Here is a 25,853-nt window from a genome sequence, read left to right as displayed (position 1 = left end):
CCAACGAAGCTGCACGCACTACTTACATCGTCTTCTTCATTGTGGTGTAGCTTCTGAAAGCTAACGGCCGTTTGCTTTAGCTTGGTGTATGTATGGGTTTTGGGCTTGTTGGTGATCAGTGGCTTTGTTTTCTGGTTGGTGCTATTGGTCGGGCGGATACGTCTGGCCAGTGTTGGCTTCTTCTTCAATGGATGCGGGGCCTGCTGCTGCTCGTGCTCACGATATGACTTTCAGCTAGATTTGGCGAGGTTATCGTCGCGCCTTTGTTGGGACTGTAAGAGAGTTCACAACATTATGTTAGTTAACATGAGAGTGCAGCTGTAAGGTCAACAGATAGATTTAACAGTAACAGTTTATTTTATCTTTCAGCGCTGGCACACAAAAACAACAAACAATTTACCATTTACAATTTTTTGGCAGAGTATAATTTGGATGAGAAAGGCGCTTGCAGTTGGGGGCAAAAGAAATCACATGAACTTGGGTTGAAATATTGAATGAATGTGAACATACATAATGATGGGGCGGCATAAAATCAAAATGATACAAACATTAAACAACACATATTGGATAGATACATATATATATAGATATATATAGTTAGATGTATGTATGTATGTATCAACGAATAGTAAAATGCTATAACTTCCTTGCACACACAACCACACTCACACACACATACACACATGCACCCACACGCACACGCACACACTACCTGGTGATGCGTGCTGTAGAGCGCATGTTGCGCTGCGTAGGAAGAGGTGGAGGAGCTACTCAAATCATCAACGTGAACGCCGCCGGCACCCAACTGAACTTGAATGCTAGGAAAGTGGTGTGGGTGGTGCGAATGCGGATGCGCGTAGTGTGCGCCACCGTGTTGCAAGCTGCCTGTTGTTGTTGTCAACGTAGCTGTTGCTGCTGTGGTTGTTATTGTTGTTATTGTGGTTGCAGCAATCGCTGTAGCTGACCCACCTCGTCCAATTGCCGCAGTCGGGCCCATGCCCACGCCCACGCCCAACATATGAGCGGCAACAGCGGCACTGCCATGGTGCAAATGCGTCGGCTGTTGCTGCTGCTGCTGTTGTTGAGATTGCAAATACGTTGCATGTTGCTGCTGCTGCTGCTGTTGTTGTTGCTGCTGTTGATGTGGTGTGTGCATGTTATTGCTGACACTGTTAGCGTTAATATTGCTACTACTCCCGCTACTGTTATATGATCCGTGGGAAGTTGCGACGTGTCTAATGAAGAGATTTAACAATGACTTTGTTTCATTTTCAGGTGTTTCATTACTCACCTTAAGCCCAAGTTTGATGTATTGCTCATTGGCAGGCTGCTAACCGCAGACATTGGAGTTGTTGTTGCAGACGTGATTGCATTGGAGTTAGAGGCTGCGGGATTGTTGTTTATGCTGTTGCTGATGCTGCTGCTGTTGTTATTGTTGTTGCTGCTGCTGCTGCCACGAAACTCCAGGACGCTCCCGGTGCTGCCGGCACTGCTAGCCCGACTGTTAGCCATTGTTGGTATTGTTGTGTTTATAGCGGTTGTGGCCAACGAAACGGCTGCTGCAATTGTTGTGGCAGCATGGAGAGCGTTGCTGCTGCTGTTATTATTGCTGCTGCTGTTTGTAGAGGCTAACGTGAAAACGGCAAAAGTTGTACAAGTTGTTCTCTTTACACACTTGTTAATTTGTGAAGTATTGTTTTGTGTGCTTGATTGTGTGTGTAGCTCAGTTGCATGCAGCAAAATAACCGACTGTACAAAATGCCCAATAAACTTCACCAGTTAACATTAAAGATTACAGCAACATATTCTGTTAGCATAGAGTTGGGATTAGATTCAAATGATAACGTGCTGTCACTGAACAGTAGCAGCCGCTGTTAAAGCGCCCAAGCCCCTGTTAGGCGTTTACAGTGGGACGAGGTGAGCAAATGAAGAATTCGATCAAACTTTGTATAAGAAAAAACACAAATTAAATAAATACATAATTTGCATTTGGTTTTTTTTTTTTTTTTTTTTTTGGTTTATAAAACACATTTTATTCATTTTAAAAATAAATAAAATAAGGAAAAATTTGCGATTGCGTTTGTTTGTGCATAAAAATAACTTAATTTTAATCATAGTTTGAGTAAAGTAAAAGTAGCTCTGTCCGTTACATGAATAGGAAATGTCATTTAAAACTTATATAAGCTTAAAATTGGCTTTAAGTACGTGTTTAGAAAACTGATTGTAAGCTATATATATATAATTTGTACAAGTTTTCATTATTTTAGAAACGATGAGATTTCTTTTCTTTAATTCAATTGTTGTTTTTTCATTATATTTATAAATTATGTTATGTACAGTGATCACTTGTACCCAGTTGAGCTTAAATTAATATAATTAATGCGATAATATATAAGAAATGTCAGTTGTAGCATTAGTGTGAGGTCTGGCAACGCCAAGCATAACATAGACTGTTAATGTTATTGTTTTTTTTTAATATATGTACAATTATAAAAACTTAAATTGAGTTTGTAGGCGCCTCCGTTAACCATGTATTTGTAATTGTTTGTGTATGAGTGTGTGTGTGTGGGTTTGTGGGTGCCGACACCAAGTACTAAGAGTGGATGCCACTACTTACCATGTGTCTCGGCTTTGGTATTGTTGATTGCATTGTTGAGCGGTATCTGGAGGCGGGCATTGACGGCCAGCAAATGATCACGTCGTGCTATTAGGCTGGTCACATGCTCCTCGAGCCGCAAATTCTCGCTCTGCAGCTGATGCAGGCAGTTCAACAGTGAGGCAACTGCGTTTTGGAGGAAAGTAAGAGTTTTAGTGGATTCGCTCGCGATTCTCGCTTGTCTTTGGGGATTAGCCATACTCACTGTCGAAATGCTGCGCCTGCTCCATGAGAAACTGCGAGCCTTGCTCCCACTGGCGCTCCAGTAGCTGTTCCAAGCTCTGTGGTATGGGCATGTTGCCATTGATGCCGCCGCCGCCAAACATGGATTGGAGCGGATTAGGCGCTGGCGTTGCACTACTCGCAGCAGCAACCGCGGCGCTGGCATTACGCTGGAAAATAAAAGAAGACAAATCAGTCAGATGAGCCGATATAACTAATTGATTTTGGTAATTACCTGCTTGCCAGGAAACGGCACGCCGGCGAACTGGGAAGTCATAGACTCGGTCGTATAAATGGCATGATCCTGCACCTCCATGTGCAGTTGCTCGGACAGCTTCTGGGCCACGCTGCTGTTGGGATTCACATGATTGCCCAGCATATGGGTGGCTGTGTGCGCTATGATGGAGCTACTAGAGCAAGAGCTGGAGGCAGTGCTGCTGCCACTGCCACTGCCACTGCCACTCGTCACACTTGTGGCAGGCGTCGCGGGAGGCGTGGGTGCACTTGCTGGGACGATGGCAGCTCCGATGCCATTTTGCAATATGCGCACATCCTTGAGATCCTGTTGAGTGGCAGCCACTGTCGCAGCTGTCGCAGCTGCAGCCGCTGCCAATGTCGCTTCCTTGGCCTTGCGGCCGCGCTTACGCACATTGCTGCTGGCAGCAATTGGCGCTGCTATTGCCGTGTGCAAAGCGGCACCGATTTCCGAGCCTGGCGAGCTCGGCGGCGAGTCCTTGATGGCACTAACAGGCAGCATGGGCACATCCAACTGAGTGCTGATCGTTTGTGCCTCGTAGCTGAACTTGAGGCCGCCACTGCTGCTGCTGCTGCTGTTAATGCTGTTCATGTTGCTGTTGATGCTTAACAGGCTGTTGCTGCTGCTGCTGCTGCCGGTGGTGTTGATGTTGTTGGTGCTGCTGGTAGTGGTTGCTGTCGCTGTCGAGATGCTATTTGAGCTGCTCGCCATGTTGAGATCGGGTGTCCTGTAGCATTTTGATGTTGATTTATTGTTGTTGTTCGTGTTGTTGTTTGTGGTTGTTGTGGTTGTCGTTGTCGTCATGGAAGAAGCATTTGTATTTGTATTAGTAAATTGCAAAATTTCTAAATCTTGGTGCTGCTTAAGCTGTTGTTGTTGCTGTTGCTGCTGTGATTGTTGCTGTTGCTGTTGCTGCTGTGATTGTTGCTGTTGCTGCTGCTGCAACTGGGCAAATTGACTATTGACTGAGCTAAGATTAGTGGGTGAGGAGGCGTTAGCGGGTGGTGCATTGCTTAAATTAACATGTTGCTGTTGTTGTTGTTGCTGCTGTTGTTGCTGCTGCTGTTGATACAACTGCGTTTGTTGCGCTCGCAACATTTTCTTATTCAATGGCTTGGCAGCATTGTTGCTAACTGCATTGTTGCTGTTGCTGTTGCTATTGGTGGCTCTACTATTATAACTAGTAACATGTTGCTGGGGATGTGTGGACATGTTAACCGGCGAGTCTAAGAGACTGATAACAGCATTGCCACTGGCTGAGGACATTGAGGAAGTGGAGGAGCACGAGGAGGATGTTGAGCTACCGGCTTGATCAGTGGCAGCAACATGGCTGTGGTTGTTATTGTTGCTGTTGTTATTTTGATTGCGCGTATTGCGAGTTGTTGCCGGTGGTGAGTCAATGGAAGAGGAGGATAAAGCCTGCAACATAACTACCGGCGATGAGTTCGCCGGCGGCAAAGCTTGCGGCGGTGGTGTGGGCGTGGCACGATAGTGGGGCGAACTATGGCGACTACCGCTGCTATTGCGGCTTAGCTTATCGACTGTGTTTGGGCCGGATGCTGCTGCACTTGAGGTTGTTGCCATTGTTGTTGTTGATGTTGCGGCTGTTGCAGATACTGCTGCTACTGCTGCTGCTGCTGTTGCTGCAGCTGTTGCTTCGCTTTTGCTGAGTGCAGCAGCGCGCTTCTTGCCCGATCGCGACTGTGGTTTGGTGGGCGTGGTCAGTGATGAAGTGGACGTGGAGGAGGATGCGGTGGCCAGCAACGATTGTTGCTGTGCCAGCTGTTGGGGTTGCTGCGGTTGCTGCTGTTGTTGTTGTTGCTGCTGTTGCGACGATAGCTGTGGTTGCGATGTTTGGTGGTGATTGTGGAGGGTTTGGTGAGTTGGGTGATGGTGGTGATGATGATTACCATTCTCACCAGAGCGCGATCTACTTGTGGTTGGGGTTAGTAGTAAATTTGTGGCGGGTTTTGGTTTATTGCAATGTGGTGAATAAAGCAAAATGACAGGCGAGAGCAAGAGAGAGGGAGAGAGAAAGAGAGTAACTTTTTTTAGAGAGCGCAGTATGTGAGTTAATATTGGCGAGATGAGTGCGTGTGCGTGTGTGTGTGTGTGGTATGGGTAGTAAAATATGCAAAGATATATAAATGGGAACGCAGGACGTGATTGGCTTTCGCTAGTGAACAAACTGAAAATGTAATAAAACCAACGCAACAAAACAACAGAACACAACTGAAACTAATGGAAACAACTTGTGTGTTTGTAAGCTATGAGCATGGGCAACTTAGTTCACTGCAGCATATGGTGAATTTGCCGTGGTGAGTTTCGATTTGGCCACCTTGCCAATATTTACCTGCTGCGTCGCGCCGGTGCCGCCTCCTGCTCCTGCAGCTGCTGCACACGAGTCGTCTGTTTCTCAAAGCTGATCTTCAAGTTCCCGCTCTCCGTCGTAGTGGCTGTCAGGTTGACCGTGCTGGCGCTGCTGCTCACCAGACCGCCCAATGCTGGCGACGACTTTCCGCTCTGATGCTGTATAACAGAGCTGGTCGCACTGCCAGCCGCACTTGCGGCTGTCGCAGCTGATCCTGTGCCCGTTGCATATGTGCTGCCAGCGGTTAGCGGTGACTGGGCCGCCTGAGTGGGGTGCGAATCTGTGTGGATTGGAAGCAATTGATAGAGTCATGTTGTTTACTTTACTGGGCGCTGGTGTTGCCAAACTCACCAATGCTGCTGTTGTTGGGCAGATTGATGCCAGGTACATTGGCCGTCGACAACGGCACCGAAACATACAAGCTGGGCGCACCACTGCTGCTGCTGCTGGTGCCAGCTGCTCCACTGGAGACAGTGTTACTGCTGTCCTTGTTGCTGCTGTTGCCATGCTTGCTGCTGCTGCCACTGCTACTGCTGATTGTTTTACTTGCCTCTGTTTTTGCATAGCCCCCAATGGGTCCTCCACCTGCTAAACCGCTTACACTGCTGGTGGAGATGGTGGCGGCGATTGGTGTGCTCGCCGTGGTTGCTATCGTCGTGCCACTTGGTGCTATCGTTGCACTCGTTACGCTGGTGGCTAATGTAGCATTCACCTCAGCGGTGGCGGATGTTTGATGCGTGGGTGGACTCAATTCAGTGCGTTGCTGCAATTGATTAAATATGGAAACTAGATTAGTTCAGTTTAGTTATACATTAACTATTTACATAGGGAAATCTTTTTCTATAGTAACTGAGGTCAAAGGGGTTAAGAAACTGCCTAAGTTCTTGCTTAGCAAATGCTCGAGTTTATTTCTAAAGTCCGCGTTCATCAGATCATCAGATGTAATCTGGCGTTGACAACTCTTGATACCCTTAGTTGTTGTGCCTTTTTTTTCATATGCTGTTGCTTGCTGTGGCCATTAAGAATCGTGTCGACACTTCCGGCCACAAATTGCGGCATGTAAACACACATGTTTACAGACATAAAGCATAAGAAAAACAAACTGAATCAAAACACAAGATTAACATTAACATTGGACAGTAACAGCCGGCTGTTAACAGACACCGACAATCAAAGCAAAGTAAAGCCCAACCACTATGTTGTTGCTTTTTACTGAGAAGGGGGTCCAACGGCGCCGCATGTGTTCCATATAGATTATAAAAGCTGCCAGTCAACAAACACACACACGCACACACACACATATGTATAGAATGCAACTCAGAGCTTATCGGCTGCGTCGACGTCGCTGTCAATGGTAAAAGCGGCAGCAACATGTAATAAAATGAGTCAGAGTCAGAAAAATGCAGCAGCCGCTGTCAAAACTCGGCGAGGGCAAGAAGTGCTGCAACAATGGATGAGTTTTTTTTGTTATTTTGTGGTTTCCCATATGCTGCCAGATGCAGCGATATATATGTGTGAGTGTGTGTGTGAGAGTGTGTTTAGAACGGGCAGTGAATGTTGCCTGTGCAGCTAATGCACGAAACAATGAAGAGCAAAAAACAGACGTTGTGAACAGCCGTTCCCATTCTCTCATGGAGTCGCGCTCTTTTCCAAAACAAACTGTTCCCTTTCATTTGTTCCCACTCTCTCGCTCTCTCGCTTCGAATGCGTGAGAGCGTTGTTGTTTATTTGGGTGGTGGGGGTTCAGTAGCTATAGTCGTTGTTGTTGTTGTAGTATTGTAGTCACGTAGACAGAAACTATTCACAGCGTTGCCACCTGGTGGCAATGCGAACAACTCCAATCAGAAGTCACAAATCATATAACGCACTGCCACCTACCTACCTACCTGCCTGGCTGTCAATACAGCCTGTTGCTGAATGCAATAAAAAGTGTCGAATTTCTGTTAAAAACATTCACGCCTCATTAGATTTGGGTCAAGAAAACGCAAAAAACAAGCCGTAAAGACTGTAGACAAATCGTTTCTATGAATTTCGATCCGAGCAGCTGTTGGCCAAAAATATCCGCCATTACTGAAAGCGATTATCCTGTTGCTGCTGCTGCAGCAGCTAATATCCCAGCAACCCCTTTGTCGATTGCGTGCTTTGCATTTGCATTTGCAAATGGGTCTCACTGTACTTCCGCGCATAATTCAATTGTTGTACAACTTTTTTCGTAGACCCTAGCCACTGCGAATTCAATAAAAGCGACAGCCGGAAACCAAATACCAACTATAAATATTATATTGGCGTATGTCTGAGTAGCTTTCACAGAGGGTTCGTTCTCTCGCACACATGCTCACACTCTCCGATCGGGGCACAGCAAAGGGTTGTCCTGGTACATTTCGCAACCCGAGCACATCGCGAAATTTCTTGAATTATCCAAATTGAAATAAATGACTATAAAAAACAAAAAACAACCAAACGCGATTTGAACAATGCGCAACCCAAGGAACCTCTGCTGTTTTTTAGATAGGACATTGAATTTGTCTTCTCCAGGTAGAAGCAATGAAAGAGCTCAAGAAATAAACCATTAAAAGAATTTCAATACTCTATTGTAGTTATAAGTAGTTTGAGCTATAATTTAACTTGAATACTTGATCATGAAAGGCTTTAATCTGCCGCAAAATTAGAAATATTTCATTTAAAATTTTTTGCAAATATACATATTTGCTACTAGAGATTTTTACAACATCTAAAATATATATTTATTATTAGCCCAAACATTTCTTCTAGAATTAAGTGAAGAACAAATCCAAAATATGTTATTAAATTGTTATAGGCTTAACTTAAATATGTAAGAATCTTTCTCTCTCTTTCTTTCTCTGTCTCTCTATATAAATAAAAATATCGTCATAAGGAATTCAGTTTAGCAAGGTCCTGTTTGCGAATTGAAATACCAATACAGAGCACGACACAAAGGAACAAGACTGAAGGCAACTGGCCCGCATACCTGAGACTCCTGAAACGAGGGCAAGAAAGTAGAAGCAGAAGAAGGAGCAGAAGATGAAGAAGACGGGATACATAACTGGCAGCTGTAATAAGATCGAAGCCAGGATCAATCAGCTGCCAGGAAGCAACAGCCGCAGCAAAAACACAATAAAGTCGGGGTAGAAAACACACACAAACACGCACACGCACACAAACACACACAGAGACCAGAAGGCAGCTGTCGTAAACTAGGCTGAGAGCCTGCTGAGGCACAAGCACAGGATACAGACAGGCATTATCCTTGAGCGCGCCAAACGTAAAGGGATAAGGCGAACAGCTGTCTGTTGTTGCCCCGTCCCCTGTTTGCAGCACTTAATGCCACATGCCACATGCCACACTAAGCTAATCAATAATCGCCGGGCGCTAGACGCAATTCTGACCAATTGGAGTCTTTCCTTATTATAATTGCAAGTGTGCCGCCTGCACCGCCTTCTTCTTTGAGCCACTTGCCCAGGTGGCAGGTGCGACCGCTCTCAGCTTGCAGCTGCACGACACGAAATAAATGCGACGTCAATTATTGATGAAGTGCCAACGAGTTTGTTCAATTGTACAAACTGTAAAGTGGTTCAAATGCCCCGCATATCTTATGCAAATTGTCGTATTCAAGGACTCCAAACTGTTGTCCTTACACAAAAGGGGTGTATGCATCAGGTGTATCAGCTTTCAACGGGTCGAAATGCATTCCAACCAAATTGCTGAATTAAATATTGATGAAGATTCAAAGAGTTTTCCTGATGAATTTCTTTCTTTTCAATTTGATTGGCAATTCGTTTACGGAATATATATAAGCCATGCAGGAATAGGCATACTGAAGACGGTTCAAACAGTGAAGCACAAGAGCTTCAAGTTGCTCTTCACGTGTTCTGAATGAAGTTAGTATTAAAGGTAGAAGTTATCAGAGGAGTTTTCGCTCCAAGTGTTTTTACTAGAGTTCAAAAAAAAACAAACAGCTGCCAGATGACACATCATGGATAAGACGAACAAGCTCTCAAAATAGATCTACACTTAATAGCGAACCGTTACACAGTTGCAGTTGCAACATGCTGGCAACAAGGGCGCCAATTTGTGGCATAAACTAGACATGGATTGGAAAGAATTTGGGCGTGTATGCGCTTCGGCGTCTTACCCCGGAGAGCAGGAAACGTATTTTTAAATTGTGCGGGTATGTGGTAGCAGCAGCGCCTCCTCCGACAGCTCCTGCACTGCTGACGCCGCCGCCACCGCCACCGCTGGCCCCCAAATATGAAGGCGACGCTGACGCCGAGCCGCCAACATACTCAATGGTAGCCGATGGCGTTGTCGAGGCGGACGAGGGCGATGAGGAGGCGGATGTCGAGTGTTGGCTATTGTTGGCATGGTGCGCATTTTGCTGGTGGTGGTGATGGGATGATTCGCGATCTCTGTCCCGTTCCCGATGGCGGCGGTGCTCACGATGTTCGCGATGCTTGTGACGATGCTCCTTGTCCTTTTCACGCTTTTCGCGCTTCTTTTTCTTGTTCTTGCGGTGCTCCTTGTAATCGGCCATCTCGATATGGTTGTTGTTATTGCTCTCCGCCGTAGCGGCCATATTCACCATGGTGGCCGTGAAGTCCAGCGTACTGCTAACTGTTGTTGCTGCCACGGCTACTGCGGGCGCCACATCCATGGGCTGGGCGTCCAGTGTGTCCATCATCATCATTTTGTTATCTGTGTGTTTGTGTGTGTCTTTCCTTTGGAGAGATCACAGTTTGAACTTCTTTTTGTTATTCTGTACTTTTGTTGTTCTTGTGTTTCCTTTGGCTGCAAGCCAAGTTCACGTTCTCTGTGCTTTGACTGTTCTTTTAGCGTCAATTTTGTTGTGTGCCCACTGTGATTAGCCGGATGGCAGGCATAGTCTTAGTGTCAATCTCAGTCTTGCTTTCGGCTCTCGCACTTTGTGGCTCCCGCTCTCACTCTCTCTTTGCTCTCCCTTATTGTTGTTTCAATTGTTGTTGCTTCGTTTTCAATATTATTATTTTGAATGCTTTTTTGGCTGTTATTTTTATTCTTCTTTATTTTCAAATCACATTCACACGCACACACGTAAATCACGGCGCGCATACGTGAGAACCAACTGACAAAGTGTGCGTAGCCGTAGTTGTTGTTGTTGTCGGGGTGAATAACTTGCGTGGCGGCGACTGGGCTGGCTGGCTCTCCCTCTTTCCTACTCTCTGTTAGCGTAAAAGACGCGCTGCGCTCTCTCTCTCCCTCTCGCTCGCTCTTAAACACAACACACATACACAACACATTCGACTCTTTGAATCGTTTTATTTTCTTCTTTTAGCTCCACACAAAATATACAAATTGAATTTCTTTTAGTTAGAAATTAGCTTTTTTCTGGCAGAGTTTAAAACATGTGCTTGGCTGGCCACGTGAACGGATAATATTTGATCAGTTTTCATACAAGAAAAACAACTTTTGACGGCTGACACTGAAGGCCATAAAATGGTGCACAGTTTACGCGCGTTTTATTGGTATTATTTGCAGTGCTTGCAGTAAAAACATTAACAAATTTCGACAAAACTGAACAATTACAAATGCCTGGTTTGCAACAATGCACAAAAACGAATACACATGCACTTCTTATGCATACACAAAAAACGACAACTTAAAAGACGAAAACCAGAACAAGCGGCGGCCGCGACAGCGTTGTGGGTTGCTGGCCGTGCGGAGTTATACTAAACTCTGCTCTCCGTCGACGGTTTTTGTTGCTGCAGTAGCACACGCAAACAAGACCCAGTGGGAAAACTACCTCTGAATATATGTACCTTTTTCTGTACAGCATGGTGGTCGTTTTAGAATGCTGTGTGTACATGTATTTATGGTTACTATAACGTTATTATTTTTTACAGTTCGTTTTATGGTGTTAAGGGTTTTAGGAATTTGTTATTATTTTATATATATTATAAATATTGGTACTATCATCAAACATGTTATTATTTTTTATTTAATGAGAGCTTCATTTCACCCTACAATTCCTGTTAGTATGTTTAACTGAATTTGTTTCATATACTATAATATATTTTACATATGCATTTGTATTTCTAAATTTCTATCTGTATTATAAACAATTCGATAACTGCAAGAGGGCTGTGTACTTCATTGGTAAGTTTCCTACTGGGTCTGCGAGCATTATGTGAGAGAGGAAAGCGCCGTTCCCAGTTGTTGTTGTTATCTGCAGCCGGTTTTCAGTGAGGGATTATTGACGTATGTATGTATGTATATATTGCATGTTATGTCTGCACGTAGACCAGACACACACCAACACCAATACAAGCGACAACGACGTGTACAAAAACAAAATGAAGCGCATAAGAACTCGAACTCGGCGACAGCATAAAAATAAACACACATACATACATTCAGACAAATCAGAGAGCAAGCAAAAGTTAACTGGAAAAACGTCACCCAGAGAGCAAAGTGAAAAGCACAACGATAAGGCTTAGTTAGTGATGCAATGGCTTGATTGTTAATTATAATAATTTTCCCAACAGAAACAATTCTGAAGAAATTTCCACTCATCTAACATTAAGCAAGCAATACAATGTTTTAACTTATTAAAATTCTTAATCACGTAAAGTTTTGTTTGCGAATACGATATTTATACGTGTTCATATTGACATTATAGTTTAGATTACATTTTGTATCGTAATTGATACAGCTACTTAATGGTATATGTAAATAAACAATGTTATTTGAACTGCAATGATGTCGTTGGACAAAATGTTGATTGGGCAGTGCTACACGAAGCAGAACGCATAAAAGTGAATCTTTCGCAGCCGCTCAAACACACATACATATGCACATATCAACATAAATGCAAGCTCTAACACACAGCGAATGTCGTAATGTTGTTGATGTTGTAATAAAGACGGCAACAACAACAGTGACGACAATGTTATCAATGCAGACAGCCAACGTCAAAATAACCAGGAAGCGAAAACCACAAAAACGAAAAGCTTAGCAAAACAAAATGAGAAAAGAGATGATAACAAATAATAGAAAAAGCTCGGAAATCATTTGCTCGTTTAATTGTGCTTAATATTTATAAATGTTTTATCTGATGAACTGTTCCCAGCCATTCACATCTTTTGGGAACAGTCTTAGCTGCGCGTGAGCGCAAATAGACGAGAGCGAGAGAGTACTCATTGCAACATACTAACAAACAACAGCAGCAACAACAAGAACAACAATGATTATATCGACTGCACGCTCTCTTTCGTTCGCTCTCGCATCTGCGTATGTTTTCGTGTGCTTTATGCAATGCTGTCAACGGGGGCGGGTGCTGCATGCAGGTTAATTCTGTTGTTGTTGCTGTTACTGCTGCTGTTGCCTGAGCCAGACGGCGATTGAAGAAGACAAAACAGGAAAATGAAAAATAATTGAATTGTAAGACGATGTTTACAGGAGAACGAGGTGGTGCATGCAGTTGAGACCCACAAACCTGCGACCACCAGACGTTCGCAATTGGCAATAAATAAAAGAGAAGAAGATTATTTGCAACTGGAGTTGAAAGAGCGAGAGGTAGCATAATTTGTGATGCAAATAAATGGAAATACAAAGCCCGAAAAATCATGGGGTAGGAAAAAGTCGTAAGGAAAAAAATGTTAAGTGGTATTTACCTGGCGACGAGGAGAAACACGGGGAGCTGCAACTCGACTGAGCGTGCCTGTTTTACAAAACAAACAACGCAAAGCGACTGGAAAATGGGAACGGCACACAAACATTGCCGTTGCATAGCCAACGGTGAGTCGCTTGTGCTCCATTCCCGCGCTCCCTGCTCGCTCACTAGCTCTATTGCTTGTCATCAAATCAAAGAAGGTGGCAAAGAGCGCAATAATGGCGCCGGATTGTCAGAAACGTACCAAGTTGGAAAATTAATATTAATATTCAACTGTTGTCGTTGTTTTTCTTTCTGCGGTTGCTGTGACAACAAAGAAATTTGACTCTGAAGCGAGCGACAGCAATATGACATGCTTAATTAACAGACCCGACAATTTAAACCATATAATATGCTATAATGCATTTGCATCAGACATTGGCCAAAGCAGACTAAGTCAAGTCAGGCAGGTGTTGGATGCTGGGGCTGAGGCTGGTATTGGTGCTGGTCGTATTAGGGCTTTCTGTCTGCTCCGTTTAGGTCATTCAACTTCACCGACAAAAAAGGGCAACAGGCACACATCAAGGAGTAAACAGGGTTTAATGCGTGCAAATATTTGATCAGGCCACGTTTCAGCTTCGCACGCGGCACTAAATCAACTCATTTCATACGACTCATATATATTAATAAACAAAAATGCATAAAGTGGCCATGGTTAGACAAATATATTTCAAAGATCAAATTTTATTAAAAATGTCAACAGTCAAATAAATATTTACAATGCACATACACACCCACACCCACTTAAAGCACGCTCAGTTGGTGGGTGAGAACAGTTCATAACACTGAGAAGAGTTACTGTCAAAGCTCTGTCTTCTCTCTGTTCATTACTTAACAGAGAGAAGACTTGATTAGCTGCACAGAGCATTAACAGTTATAAATGGTCATGTTGCCATATGCTTATCGTTTCCTGTGCTTTAACACAGTTTTCCGCTTAGATATTGCTAAAACTCAACTACATGCCAATCGAGCAATATTTCACGTTACGTTATTAAAGTAATGTGTGTGACTATAAAACGCACACAGCACACGTGTCGTGCCTATGAATTTGACAAATGCAGAAAGGCCGACTGTCGCGTTACGCACCCACCGCCAAAAAGGTGTTGATTTTGCTGACGGGTAAACCCGACCGAAGGTCTACCGTAACTCAGTTGGGTGGTGTAAAAAAAAAAACAACCAAATTTAATTGCTTTCGGAAAAATTTGTGTCACTGTTTTATATTTATGACTTCTAAGAGAGCAAATCAGTTAAGCCAGGGGGACAATGATAGTTTTATAAGGCTTTCGGCACGTCATAAACGCAGCAATCCGTGAGAGCATAAAATCATTGTGTATACAACTCTTATACCTCTAGTATAAGAGTGTGTGTGTGTGAGAGAGAGCCATAGTCGAATATCAATTTTGACAAGCACTTATAATTGAATACAGTTACGGGTGACAAATTTATAACTTATCACCCACCACCCGTTGAGCACAGAAGACGACGACGGCTACACCACTACCACCACCACCACAGAACAGCAAATAACACAGCATGAGGTCCTTCCGTTTATGATTATTATATTTTCTAATACACTTACAGGCAGTAGCAGTTATTAGAGTTTTTTATATAGGCAAAAAGTTCTTGTTCCAGTCAATAGAGTCACACTATATGACATGAGATCAACCGAAACTGCAGTATTTTGTTTATTCTTCCTAAAGAACGGTTTCAATGTAATATGCTTGTAGTATAGAAACCCTTTTAAATATATATGTGAGGGTATTTAATGTTCGTTCTTTTGGGTATTATTTGTATGGCCTTTTGATGGTGGATTCAACATAATGAATTGCGCTTTTGATTTTATAACTTGTAATTTGGCAGTGTGACCAACTTGAAAAACAGCCCCAAATATGCATTGGTCCCACTCTATGAGAAGTTTTGGTAATGTGAAATCGATATTTGTGGCCATTAAATGCAATGCAGTCACGTAAAAGTAATCGATAGAGGTTTGAGTTCATCAAAGTAATAAATGTGTCAAGGCTAAATCAGATTGTATCAATCAAATTACAAATCAGTTTTTCAGAGTCAATCAGTAGTTCCCTTTGCTCACGTATGTTTCTCAAGATAATTTATCTAAATTTCATAATCAAAATCTCCACAAGATATACAAAGTATAAATACATATTTCAACAACGCATAAATCCATTCGCGCCACAGATCACAAGATATTAGAGATTAATTAAAGCCAAAAGGGAAATTTACATATTTATATATACGTATATGTATATAAACTATATTTAGAGCTCATCGGACAGTCATCCGCGTTGTTTATCAATCAGAATATGTTAAGAGCCGTTTCGCATGTGTCATATGTGCAAAAATTTGAAAATTGAATCACTCAAAAATAGACGCTGACTAGGTGGATGGATCTAAAAATATAGCATAGCTACGTATCGAACAGCGCAAACAACGAGCGTATTGAGCATATCGAACCACACACCTGGCTGCAAACGACCTCAGACAATTTATTTCATTTATTTTTGCTACTGAAAACATTTTTTCCTTCTAATATATAATATATCTTTAATAAATATGGCATCGAATGAATGTGTGCTGCTGCCTGCTGGCATGGCAACGTCAACTGTTTTTTGTTTTCGTGGTCAACGTCACTTCCAATACAGCGCAAAGCAATGGAGAATATGATCGACTAGCAGATACGCTACGGCAGGCGTGAAGATGGTAGAACAACAATTAGATATAGAATAGTATATATGTACCTTAACTATAAAGAGGTGTCTGATAACATCATTCAAGTTTGATGCTTAAATCATTTGTTGGTTATCGATCTTATGAGAAGTTTGAATAGTCGGATCCATATCCATAATACCCTTTTTTATGACTACAGGGTATAAAACGAACCAAAAATAGATATATATATGTATAAAAACATTCAGGTAGATCTGATACCTCGTGATCAAGGCAACAGGCTCCATATTCGCATCAGTTTTGTTAATTATCTTTTATAAGCTATGCAAGTTTTGTTTTAGATAAAGAGCTTTAAAGCGTATTTACCGAATACATTCCTTTTCTTTTACCTTTAAATATATATGTTTAATATATTATATAAAAATTTACATATGATAATACCATATTCAGTTGAAGTCGAGTTCGTTAATGTTAATGGGGTATACGCAATGTGTCATATACAACAGTATTAATATTTCTAAAAATTGTTATACAATTTTTGATTGATAGAAAAAATTGTTTTTAATTAAAACTATAAATATTTGCATTATTTAGCAAAAGAGCTGACACAGCTAACATACCGCACTCAGTCCATAGGGTATATATGACGTTTAATTTTGTATGGAATCAGCTCGGAAAGATTTGTAAATATTTTTCGAAAAGTTTTCAGGTGATAAGAAAAGGCAAGGAATTCCAATATCCCAATTCTTTTAGAAAAGAACTTTAAGGAATAACTCAAGAGCTGAGCGAATTTTGAGATAGAAACCAATAAGATCTCTTGAGTGAAAAGCTGAAAATTCAAGAGGAAGCTTTTACGCTCAGCAGTCAAAAATTTCTCCTCTCTCTCTCTCCCTGTCGCTCTCTTTCTCTTGAAATGCAGCATATTAGCATCATATTTATATTTAGAAAATCGTTTCGAATACGGTTATGGAACATGCTTGAGCAACCGAAATGAGAACTCTGAGTATACAAATAGTATATATATATATATATATATATAAATATATTATATATATAGATATATGTATATATCTGCCGACGTCTACACTTAAGTATAGCCAGAGAATGTTGAGCAATTATTTTGTACACGAAGTCGGTCGATCGGTCGGCAGCTAAATATAGACCATATTGGATGGCTCAATCTCTCTCAAGACTAGAAAACGAACACCCACTAAAACTTAATGATACAGGTATGCCGACATAGCCAATTAATTAAAAAAATAATACGAATAATAATATTAAGTGCAAAGTTCGAAAACAAGAAATTCCAAAAAAATACATTCGATTTGTTTCCATGGAACCCACTGGGGCATATATTATTGGATGTTATAATGTGTTTGTGTGTGTGTGTGTGTTGTATATAGAGCGAGTCCAAACATTGCTCATGGATTAGAATTAGAATTAGAAAAAAAGAAACCGAATATTTGGAAAAAAATATCATCAAGATTTCGCAAGTTCTTATAACATATAAACTAAATAAGCTAAATATACATAAATATATCATCATCATCATTTATCATTTATCATTTATCATTTATCATTTATCATAATCATAAACATAGGAGCAATAGCTCTATAGTATATCTCTGCTTTCATATTGGAGCATATTCGAAATAGATAATAATAATAAAAATAAGCGATTGCAGCTCTCCGTCTACACTTCGTGCTCTGTTAGTCTCTGTGCGGTACAGTTGTCAATCGAAATGTTAGCTGCCACTGTAACGCACTGTTAGCCTGCATTATATTGCTGTTTCTATTATAATAATAATAAATGTTTTCAAAATTTATGATTTTCTTTTATATTTTTGTGTTGCCTGTGCCATTTCGTCGCTGCTTGATTCGTTAGTTAGCGTTCGATAGTTAATTTCGTATTATTTCTTTTATGTTTTTTCGTAAGTTCTCAACTTCAATTTTTTTTTGGTTTTTTAAGTTTTGTTTATTTTTTTGTGTGAAATTTTTCATTTGTTTTTGTTGTTCCATAAAGCTTATTTCTCACATAACCTAAGACAAAAACGTTAGCAGTTTCTGCATTTCGTTCAATCAAAAAATCGTTGGAAAACCGAAGACTAAGTTAGCTAGCATTGCGGATGGAGTTAAGTTAAGAGTGTTTCTTTTTGGATAGATTAAAACAAGTATATTAAATCGGAACGATTGTTGCTGGATAATATTGGATTATTGGTTAAGTTAAAGGTATTCTGAAAGGCATTTAGAACGTTGTCAAAGCGCCCGCGCCGAGGCCGTAGCCCACGCCCTTGGGTCCAAAATTGCGGCTGTAGCAGGAGCGGCAGTAGATGTCGCCATCGGGTCCGTCGTTGAGGTTCGTGGAGTCCAGAGACTTACGGCAATCGGAGCAGTAGAAGCAGCGTTTGTGCCAAATGCGACTCTTGCTGATCATCTGTTCGGCGGCAAATACGGCAAAGCCGCAACGGGGACAGCCGCCAGATGTCTTCTGGCCATTCAGTGGACCGCCATCGGGAAACTGGATGGTGGACTCGCCGCTGGTGGAGACCAGAGTGGGAGCATGACCGTAGCCAAAGCCCTTGGGTCCATAGCGCTTGCCGTAGCAAGCCTTGCAGTAAATGTCGCCATCGGGGCCATCGCAGGCCAACACCGAGTCGAGTGGACGATGGCAATCGATGCAGCTGTAGCACCTTTTGTGCCACATCTTGCCCTTGGACAGCTGCTGCTCGGCGGCAAAGACAGCGCCACCGCAACGCGGGCAGCCCTCGCCTTCGGGCGCCTTGATCGAGGTGGTGTCCGGATTGATGAACGGGCGACTGGAGCTGATCTGATCTTCGGTCAAGCCATCAGTTTGCAGGAAACCGGAGCCGCAGGCAAATCCATAGCCATGTGGACCCCACTTCTTGCCATAGCAAGTCCTGCAGTAGACATCGCCATCGGGGCCATCGCTGGCATTGATCGAGTCCAGAGTCTTGTGGCAGTCTTTGCAGTTGTAGCACTTCTTGTGCCACTCACGGCCCTTGGACAGTTTCTGCTCGGCGGCAAAGACGGCGCCACCGCAACGCGGACAACCCTCGCCGGGGCGTGCCCTAATCTTGTCCACCTCAATAGCGGCACGCATAGATGGTGCACCATCGTCGGTGGCATAGCAATCGGATTGGAGAGCGCCGCCACCCTGACCATAGCCATAGCCCTTGGGTCCGAACTGCTTGGCATAGCAGCCCTTGCAGTAGATGTTCTTATCGGGCGCCTCGCAGCACAGAATCGAGTCGAGGCCCTTCTTGCAGGTGCCGCACTTGAAGCACTCCTTGTGCCAGCTGCGTCCGCGTGCCAGCATCTGTTCGGCGGCATAGACATAGCCGCCGCATCTGGGACAGCCCTCACCCTCCGGTGCCCGGGCAATGGCGCGTGGCTCAAGACGAGCGCCATTCCTCACCACATCGCCGTTCTGGAACTGTGCGCCACTGTCCATGGAGAGTGTGCCGGCACCAGTGCCGAAGCCGTAACCCTTCGGTCCATATTTGCGTCCGTGGCACACCTTGCAGAAGAGTTCCCGATCGTGCTCTGAACAATTGGTCGAGTCCAAGGATTTGTTGCACATGGAGCACTTGAAGCAGTTCTTGTGGAATACATAGCCGCCAGCCAGGCGCTCCTCAGCAGCGTACACGCTCTTGCCGCAACGCGGGCATTTGGGGGACTCAATCGGTTGTAGGGGCATTCTGCGACTGTATTTGTTTTTTTTTTTGTATTTAAACTTGAGGTACGGATATTCCTTTTTGGATTGCAATCAAATTGAGCTCTAACCACGGCTTGGGGTACGATTATCTTTATCTATGTATATTATATGCTTATTATCTGAAAGTGCAAACAGAGAAACAACATACAGTGCCTGCATCGTCTCGAGCGCTGCAACTTTGGAAAGCGAATTGCAGCAAAGCTGTGGCAATGGTGGTGGTGGTGGTTTTTGGTGGTTTTAGTGGTGCTGATAAAGATGATGACGTTGACGATTTTAATGCTGCATGAGATGAAGAGGAACATGTGCATAAACTCTTGCCAAAGCTATTGGACACATATTTTTAGTACATGTACGAACTCAATTGGTTTTGTTTTTAGGTTTAGCATTGATTGATATTTTAGTACATGCACTAAACAATTAAGTCTATATTCTCGATTTCCCAATTGTTCATTGTATTTATGAAACAATTTTTTAGTCCATTCCAGCTGTTCTAGTCTATTATTTATATTTTAGTACATGTCCCCAAACTAATATTTGTTCTTTATATTTTTGTAGACTGCATTGTTTAAAACTGATTAATAGATTAAGATATATTCGCAGTTTTTGTTAAATATTGTATTTTAGTACATGTACCAAAATATTTCCTGTAAGTTTTAGATCTCATATAAATATCCGTTTAAAACTCCAATTTCCTCTGCTCCAATTCTCCTCTTTAATGTTAAATTTAGTTTAGTTTATTGCATGTGCTTAGTAATACTCAGAAATGTTAAACAATTTTTTAGTATATGTACTAAAATGATGTGTAAACTCAAATACGTGTTTTTAGAACAAGTACTAAAATGTTTGCAGGCTTAACTAATTGTGCGTCAGATCCTAATTTTCCCACTTCTTAGAAGATTATCTTCCCAATTGTCATTTGTCATAAATCACCATTGGGCACGTCCATTGTCTATGCTAATGAGTTTATATTGAAGAAGAAAATTACCCAACCGCAAGAAGCAACAAGCCCACCTACGTAATAAACACACGCATCCATCGAGTATATATAAAATTTATGAACAGCAAATGGAAAACATTTGAAAATTCTTTAAAATAAAATCATGTATTTGCTATTTGTTGCTTGCAAACAAAACTTTGGGCTATAGAATGTGTATCTGTAGCTGAGAGAAACTTTTTTTTTAAAAATAACACAGGTGAATATGGACACTGCCCGATGACAAACCCATTTTCCGACCCACTCTGACTCACTATCCCAGTGCCAGAGGCAGTTTTTCCTTCTGTACAGTGGGTGAAATATGTATGCATGCAGTTGGATTAAAAATGGTTTCGATGGAATGAAGCTGTTTACATTTGTTAACTTTCCAACATCAAATATCGGTTAAAAGCCAGCACGCTACAAGATATATATAGATATATATATTTATATATATATATATATGAATATATGTGTATTGGGAGGAACAGCACCTACATCGATCGACACAAACACCACACACGACAGAACTGAGAACTGAACTGGAAGATTGCTCAACGCAAACTAATCTATAGAATTGTGAGTGCACACGGCACACGGCGCTGAGAATTCCCATGTTTCAGTTTTATTTGAACATTTTGGCTTTTCTTTTTTGTTTCATATGAGAAACTTTAGATGCGGAACAATTTTCATCTAATATCTCGCCAGAGAGTGGGATGGAAATATGAATGTGTGCGTAGCTCTGCTATGTGTGTGTGTGTGTGTGTGTATATCTCAAAAGCAGCCAAGGCAGTGGCGTCTGTGGTTTTTCAACTTGTTCTACACACATCACATCACACACACACATGCCACACACGAGTTTGAAAAGTTTTTCATTTCACATCATTCGTTCGATTCTCTTATTTTCTTCTTTTTTTTTGAATGCGGTAACAGGGCGAAAATGTTGTGCGAAAATTCTTGGTACGCTTGTGCGAATCTGAGTTGGGGAAACTGCATTATCATGATTAGCTAATTCAATGCAAAGACGAACTGTTCAATAAATTGTTTACACTCTCTGTTCAGGGTCTAATCCATAGAGGTCAAGTGGCATTTGTGTTGGCTGATCTCTAAAAACGTTCACATGGCTAAATAGTTGTAAAATTTCGTTAGTTACGCACAATCAATTTTCAGGCCAGGCTAGCTGGCCAGTTAGAACATCTGTGCACTCTGGGCCAAAAGCTATTTCACTAAAAAACAGATCTATAAATACGAGTTCGTGGGAAATGTTTTTTCTTTACGTTCCCCCAATGGAGCCAGCTACATTCTTCTTTTACGTTATTTTCCTTCGCTTTTCCTCGTTTTTCTTTCGACTTTTTTCATGTGTGAGGTGTCAAAATGTGTGCCAAATTTTCTATAATTAAACTTCATCATATGCAGTTCTTGATTTTATTTTTCTGTGGCAGCTTTTTACCGATATTTGTTCACGAGTTTTATCTGTATGAAAATGAATTGCAGAAACTCTCGTATATATACATTTAAATATATATATATATATATGTGGGTGTATTTACTTTTCGTTCGTTATAATAAAAATTCGCAAAAAACGTATTTTTTTCTTAATTTGTAGTTAGAGCCTTTTGGCTTCGATTAGCAACGATTTTCGACTGAGCGGGCTAGAAAATTGTCAACTTTTTGTTGGGGGCCGCTACCCTGGCGCTATGTGGACTCTGAGAATATATCTGTCTGCACACGGCACAACGGATAGCGACAGCGAGATGTTTGTCGTCTTAGCCAAATGATAGGGATGACTATATAGTCAACAAACAACAACGATAAAAGCAGCAACAACGAGGCGAACAACAAATCAAAATGTTGTATAGTATAAGACAGATTCAATGCGATCATTGCCGTAAATTTGATCAAAACAACATTTAAAATGAATGAATAACAGATTTACCCGAGTTTTCCAGGAGTTATTTACTTGTCTGAAGGCAAGAAATGTGTCTTTGTATACCCTGTAATAACATTTATTCAAGATTGAAGTACGCCAACTATTATAACTGAGCAGTCGAGAGTAAGTAAAGATACTGGGTATCTATAGTTAATCAGTTTTTCATGTATTTTAATGTTAGTATTAAACATAATTAAACTTGCACACTTGCATTTAATTAAAATTTAAAGTGCATCATTTCAGCGTACACATTTTTCATATTAAAAAGAATTTAATGGGGCATGGTCCACGTCAATGCACATCAATCACATCGAAAAATAGAAAATGGCAAATACATTTATGTGAATATTGATGGAATAGAAGACGAATACAACAAAAATAAAGCAATTAAAAATAGGTTTAAATACACAAATACAGATAAGCGAATACCCCGTGCTAACGCAGAAGAAATACAAATAAATTTTTATTTTTTTTAAATTTTAGGAACACTTGAATAGATATATAAAGCGCTTCTTAAATTTGGCTTACCTCCGCTGTGTAACCAAAGCGTTTGCAGCAGACAATAAGTTCACATAACATAAGTTCACTTAACATCAAAATGTGAATTAACATAAACATTGTCTGTTAAGACACTATTGATCTTAGTATAAGAGTGAGCACTTGAAGAAGCTCTGCTTAACATTCAAATAGGATAATAAAGTAAGATCCCACGTGACGTCACTAACAGAACTGTTAGTTAACATTAAATATTACATTACTGCTCTTTGCGTATCCAACTGAGGACTTTTAACAGTGGCTTATAAGCAGCTTAACATAGTAATAAATATGTTGATGGTTGTAAGAAATTTACATTTGTTTAATGCTAAGTAAATATAAATAACAATATTTAATTAATGATTTCGGTTTATATTGTACAAAATATGTAATTTTTTAATTTAGTATATTGTAAGACCTATTTCTTCACACGAATAATACTCCCAACCAGTTTAAGCATATATATTGAGGGTATTATTGAAAAACACGAATTTCTCGAACATTTCTTTCAGGTATGCGCACACATATTTTAAACATACATCGAGTTGCGCACCTTGTGCTTGACGATTTACATATATGTATTTATATAAATATTCTGTCTTCTTTCAGAAAGGTGTATGCATTAATAATTGCATTTCTACTTATAAATATGATACGAAAGTTGGCAAAGCGCCTGCGTCGACCACTCGCGTCGAGTGCGAGCGAGTGAAATGGTTATAGAAACGGGTCGACTAGTCGGTTCATCCTTTCCCATCGACTGTCGGCTGTGTGAGTAGCAGACACTTGACAAGTTGTAGACAAGTGTACGAGATTAGGAGACTATTATTCAAAAAAACAACTTTGTTGCCAGACGAGCGAATGCGTCAAGAGAGAACAGAAGTCTTAAGAGTGCGGGATGAAAAACACTCAAGAGCTACACTATACTGAACTATTTATAGGATCGGTATGCAAAGACGCGGAGATAAACAAAACTAAAAAATTGACTCACCCGCTTGGAGCTTTTCTCGATTTCCTTCTCGAAGTCCGTTAGTGGCGTCAGAGTCACGTGCACATCCTTAATAATATCCCGAAATGAGCTGTAACAGAAGATAACAAATAATATGAATACATGGAATTCTCTTTCCAGTTAGTTTATATACCTATTGTGATCATCCAGGTTGATGCTGGTAATCGATTTGGCAATGTCCACTTTTCGCTTTTTGGACACTGTAGAGTTGCTAGCCGATGGTGCCTGATTATGGCTTGATGTTGTTGTTGACGTTGCAGTTGAAACTGATGGCAGTACCTTGCTGTTGCTGCTGCTGCTGCTACTGCTTAGATTAGTGCTGCTGGAGCCGAGACCAAGCGGATTTAGAGTGCTGCTTGTGGACGTACCCGCGCCCGACAGACTGTCCAAATTGCTTGTATTGCTAGTGCCGGCCAGGGATGATGACGCATCCTTTAGAGCATTACCACTATTGCTAGTGCTTGTGGCATGCAATTCCGCGCCGAAACCCGCGCTCAAATTGCTCGTTAATTGCAGTTTACCCGAGCCGCTGCCCGTTGAGCTGGTCAGAGCCGACGTGCTCAGATTCTGGGCATGATTACTATGTTCACTGATCGAGGCAGCAGCTAGACTGCTGCCGCCAGTGCCGCTGCTGGATACATGAGCTGTTGAACTTGAGCTGCTGTTGGCCGCAATGCTGGTAGCAGTGGGCATATTGCTGCTGCTTGTGGGTATATTGCTGCTGCTGCTGCTGGCAGCAACGATGGCGGCTTCTTTGGAGCTTTCTTTGTTTTTCGATGACTTTGACGATTTCTCGCGAGACGACGAGGAGGATGAGGACGACGAAGAGGCTGATGAGTGAGAAAAACTATTGTTCGATGAATTACTACCGCCATCCTTATCCTTTTCCTTGCTGGACCCAGAGCCAGATTGCTTGCCTATGCTTTTACTATGCTTATCCTTATAGCTGCTGCTGGAGCTGGTAGCCGATGACTTAGTGCTCGAATTGCTTTGCCCTATTGCATTGCTGGTGCTGCTGCTGCTGCCGGCGCCAGTCACATTACTGCTGCTGCTGCTCATTGCATTACCACTGCCAGGAATTGAGGCTGCAATGTTGCCACTAAGAGAACCCGTTAAGGTGTTGTTCATGGTATTGTTATTAATAGTAGATATTGTGCTGCTACTGCCGTTGCCAGCTAGAAAGCTGCCTGCAGTTGAAGTGTTTGTAACCACGGATGAGCTTGAGGAGCTTGTGGGATTTGGCAGTCCCGTTGCTGTTCCAGAGCTGCTACCAGATGATAGCGAAGATTTACCAGAGGCATTTGATTTGCGCTGCTTGGATGAGGATGAAACGTTGTTTCCACTGCCCGATGAACTCGTGGAGCCAGCAGCTAATGTGCTGCTCGTTATCTTAATGCTTGTCGCTGATGTGGATGCCGAGTTCATGGTCGAATCAATTTCCTTCTCGGGCGACGAGCACGAATCGGAGGAGGTGTCATGTTGTACGGGTTTGTAGGGTGGTATGGTTTTGACGTTTCCGCCCTTTTTCTGCGATATGTTTATAAAAAGGCATAAGCGTATAATAAACGAGACTCGAGTATAGACTCACCAATTTACTGTAATGATGCTGGCAATAGCCACAGTACTTCACATTATCTAAATAGTTGCCAGCTTCCTCGCAGAGCAGGCCCAAGCTTTGGGCACAGGTCACATGGAACTGTTGCTTGCAGTTGGCCTTGTTGCACTGCATGCAGGCTCCAACATTGGCACGATTCGGTTTTCCGATCTCCAGACATATGT

The 25,853-nt window shown here is 41.9% G+C and overlaps 2 protein-coding genes across 7 annotated transcripts; both read right to left on the bottom strand.

Moving 5' to 3' along the window:
* Positions 1–138: 138 nt before the first annotated feature.
* Positions 139–25,853, bottom strand: LOC111603603 (serine-rich adhesin for platelets). Of its 4 annotated transcripts, none has more exons than XM_030224850.1 (11): positions 25,663–25,853; positions 24,208–25,601; positions 24,057–24,144; positions 5,857–6,268; positions 5,488–5,785; positions 3,114–3,861; positions 2,862–3,048; positions 2,618–2,782; positions 1,292–1,628; positions 713–1,235; positions 139–272 (listed from the first exon to the last, which is right to left on the bottom strand). In XM_030224850.1, the coding sequence occupies exons 1-11, from the start codon at positions 25,801–25,803 to the stop codon at positions 231–233; spliced, it is 4,335 nt and encodes a 1,444-aa protein (XP_030080710.1). In that variant the 5' UTR covers positions 25,804–25,853; the 3' UTR covers positions 139–230. The 4 variants fall into 4 exon arrangements, with proteins under 4 accessions (XP_030080710.1, XP_030080711.1, XP_030080712.1 ...); XM_030224851.1 differs by having other exon boundaries at positions 970–1,235; XM_030224852.1 differs by lacking the exons at positions 713–1,235; positions 1,292–1,628.
* Positions 18,131–22,260, bottom strand: LOC111603601 (muscle LIM protein Mlp84B). Of its 3 annotated transcripts, none has more exons than XM_023321260.2 (2): positions 22,155–22,260; positions 18,131–19,750 (listed from the first exon to the last, which is right to left on the bottom strand). In XM_023321260.2, the coding sequence occupies exon 2, from the start codon at positions 19,611–19,613 to the stop codon at positions 18,141–18,143; it is 1,473 nt and encodes a 490-aa protein (XP_023177028.1). In that variant the 5' UTR covers positions 19,614–19,750; positions 22,155–22,260; the 3' UTR covers positions 18,131–18,140. The 3 variants fall into 3 exon arrangements, with proteins under 3 accessions (XP_023177028.1, XP_023177030.1, XP_023177031.1); XM_023321262.2 differs by lacking the exon at positions 22,155–22,260 and adding an exon at positions 21,103–21,178; XM_023321263.2 differs by lacking the exon at positions 22,155–22,260 and adding an exon at positions 21,099–21,167.

This window comes from Drosophila hydei, unplaced genomic scaffold (assembly GCF_003285905.1).
Source record: "Drosophila hydei strain 15085-1641.00,03,60 unplaced genomic scaffold, DhydRS2 tig00008119-arrow-pilon, whole genome shotgun sequence".
Lineage (NCBI taxonomy): Eukaryota > Metazoa > Arthropoda > Insecta > Diptera > Drosophilidae > Drosophila > Drosophila hydei.
The sequence above is the reverse complement of the archived record's forward strand: the minus strand, read 5'-3'. Positions and strand labels throughout refer to the sequence as shown.

What these genes read in the sequence shown, in the direction of transcription:
- LOC111603601 (XM_023321260.2), bottom strand. Translation starts at nt 19,613, where the DNA reads ATGCCCCTACAACCGATTGAGTCCCCCAAATGCCCGCGTTGCGGCAAG.
- LOC111603603 (XM_030224850.1), bottom strand. Translation starts at nt 25,803, where the DNA reads ATGCAGTGCAACAAGGCCAACTGCAAGCAACAGTTCCATGTGACCTGT. An exon ending in TCGAGAAAAGCTCCAAGCGG is followed by an intron (nt 6,269 to 24,056) that starts GTGAGTCAATTT and finishes AATCAATTGCAG; the next exon opens with CAACGCACTGAATTGAGTCC. An exon ending in GCACCGGCGCGACGCAGCAG is followed by an intron (nt 3,862 to 5,487) that starts GTAAATATTGGC and finishes AAAATGCTACAG; the next exon opens with GACACCCGATCTCAACATGG.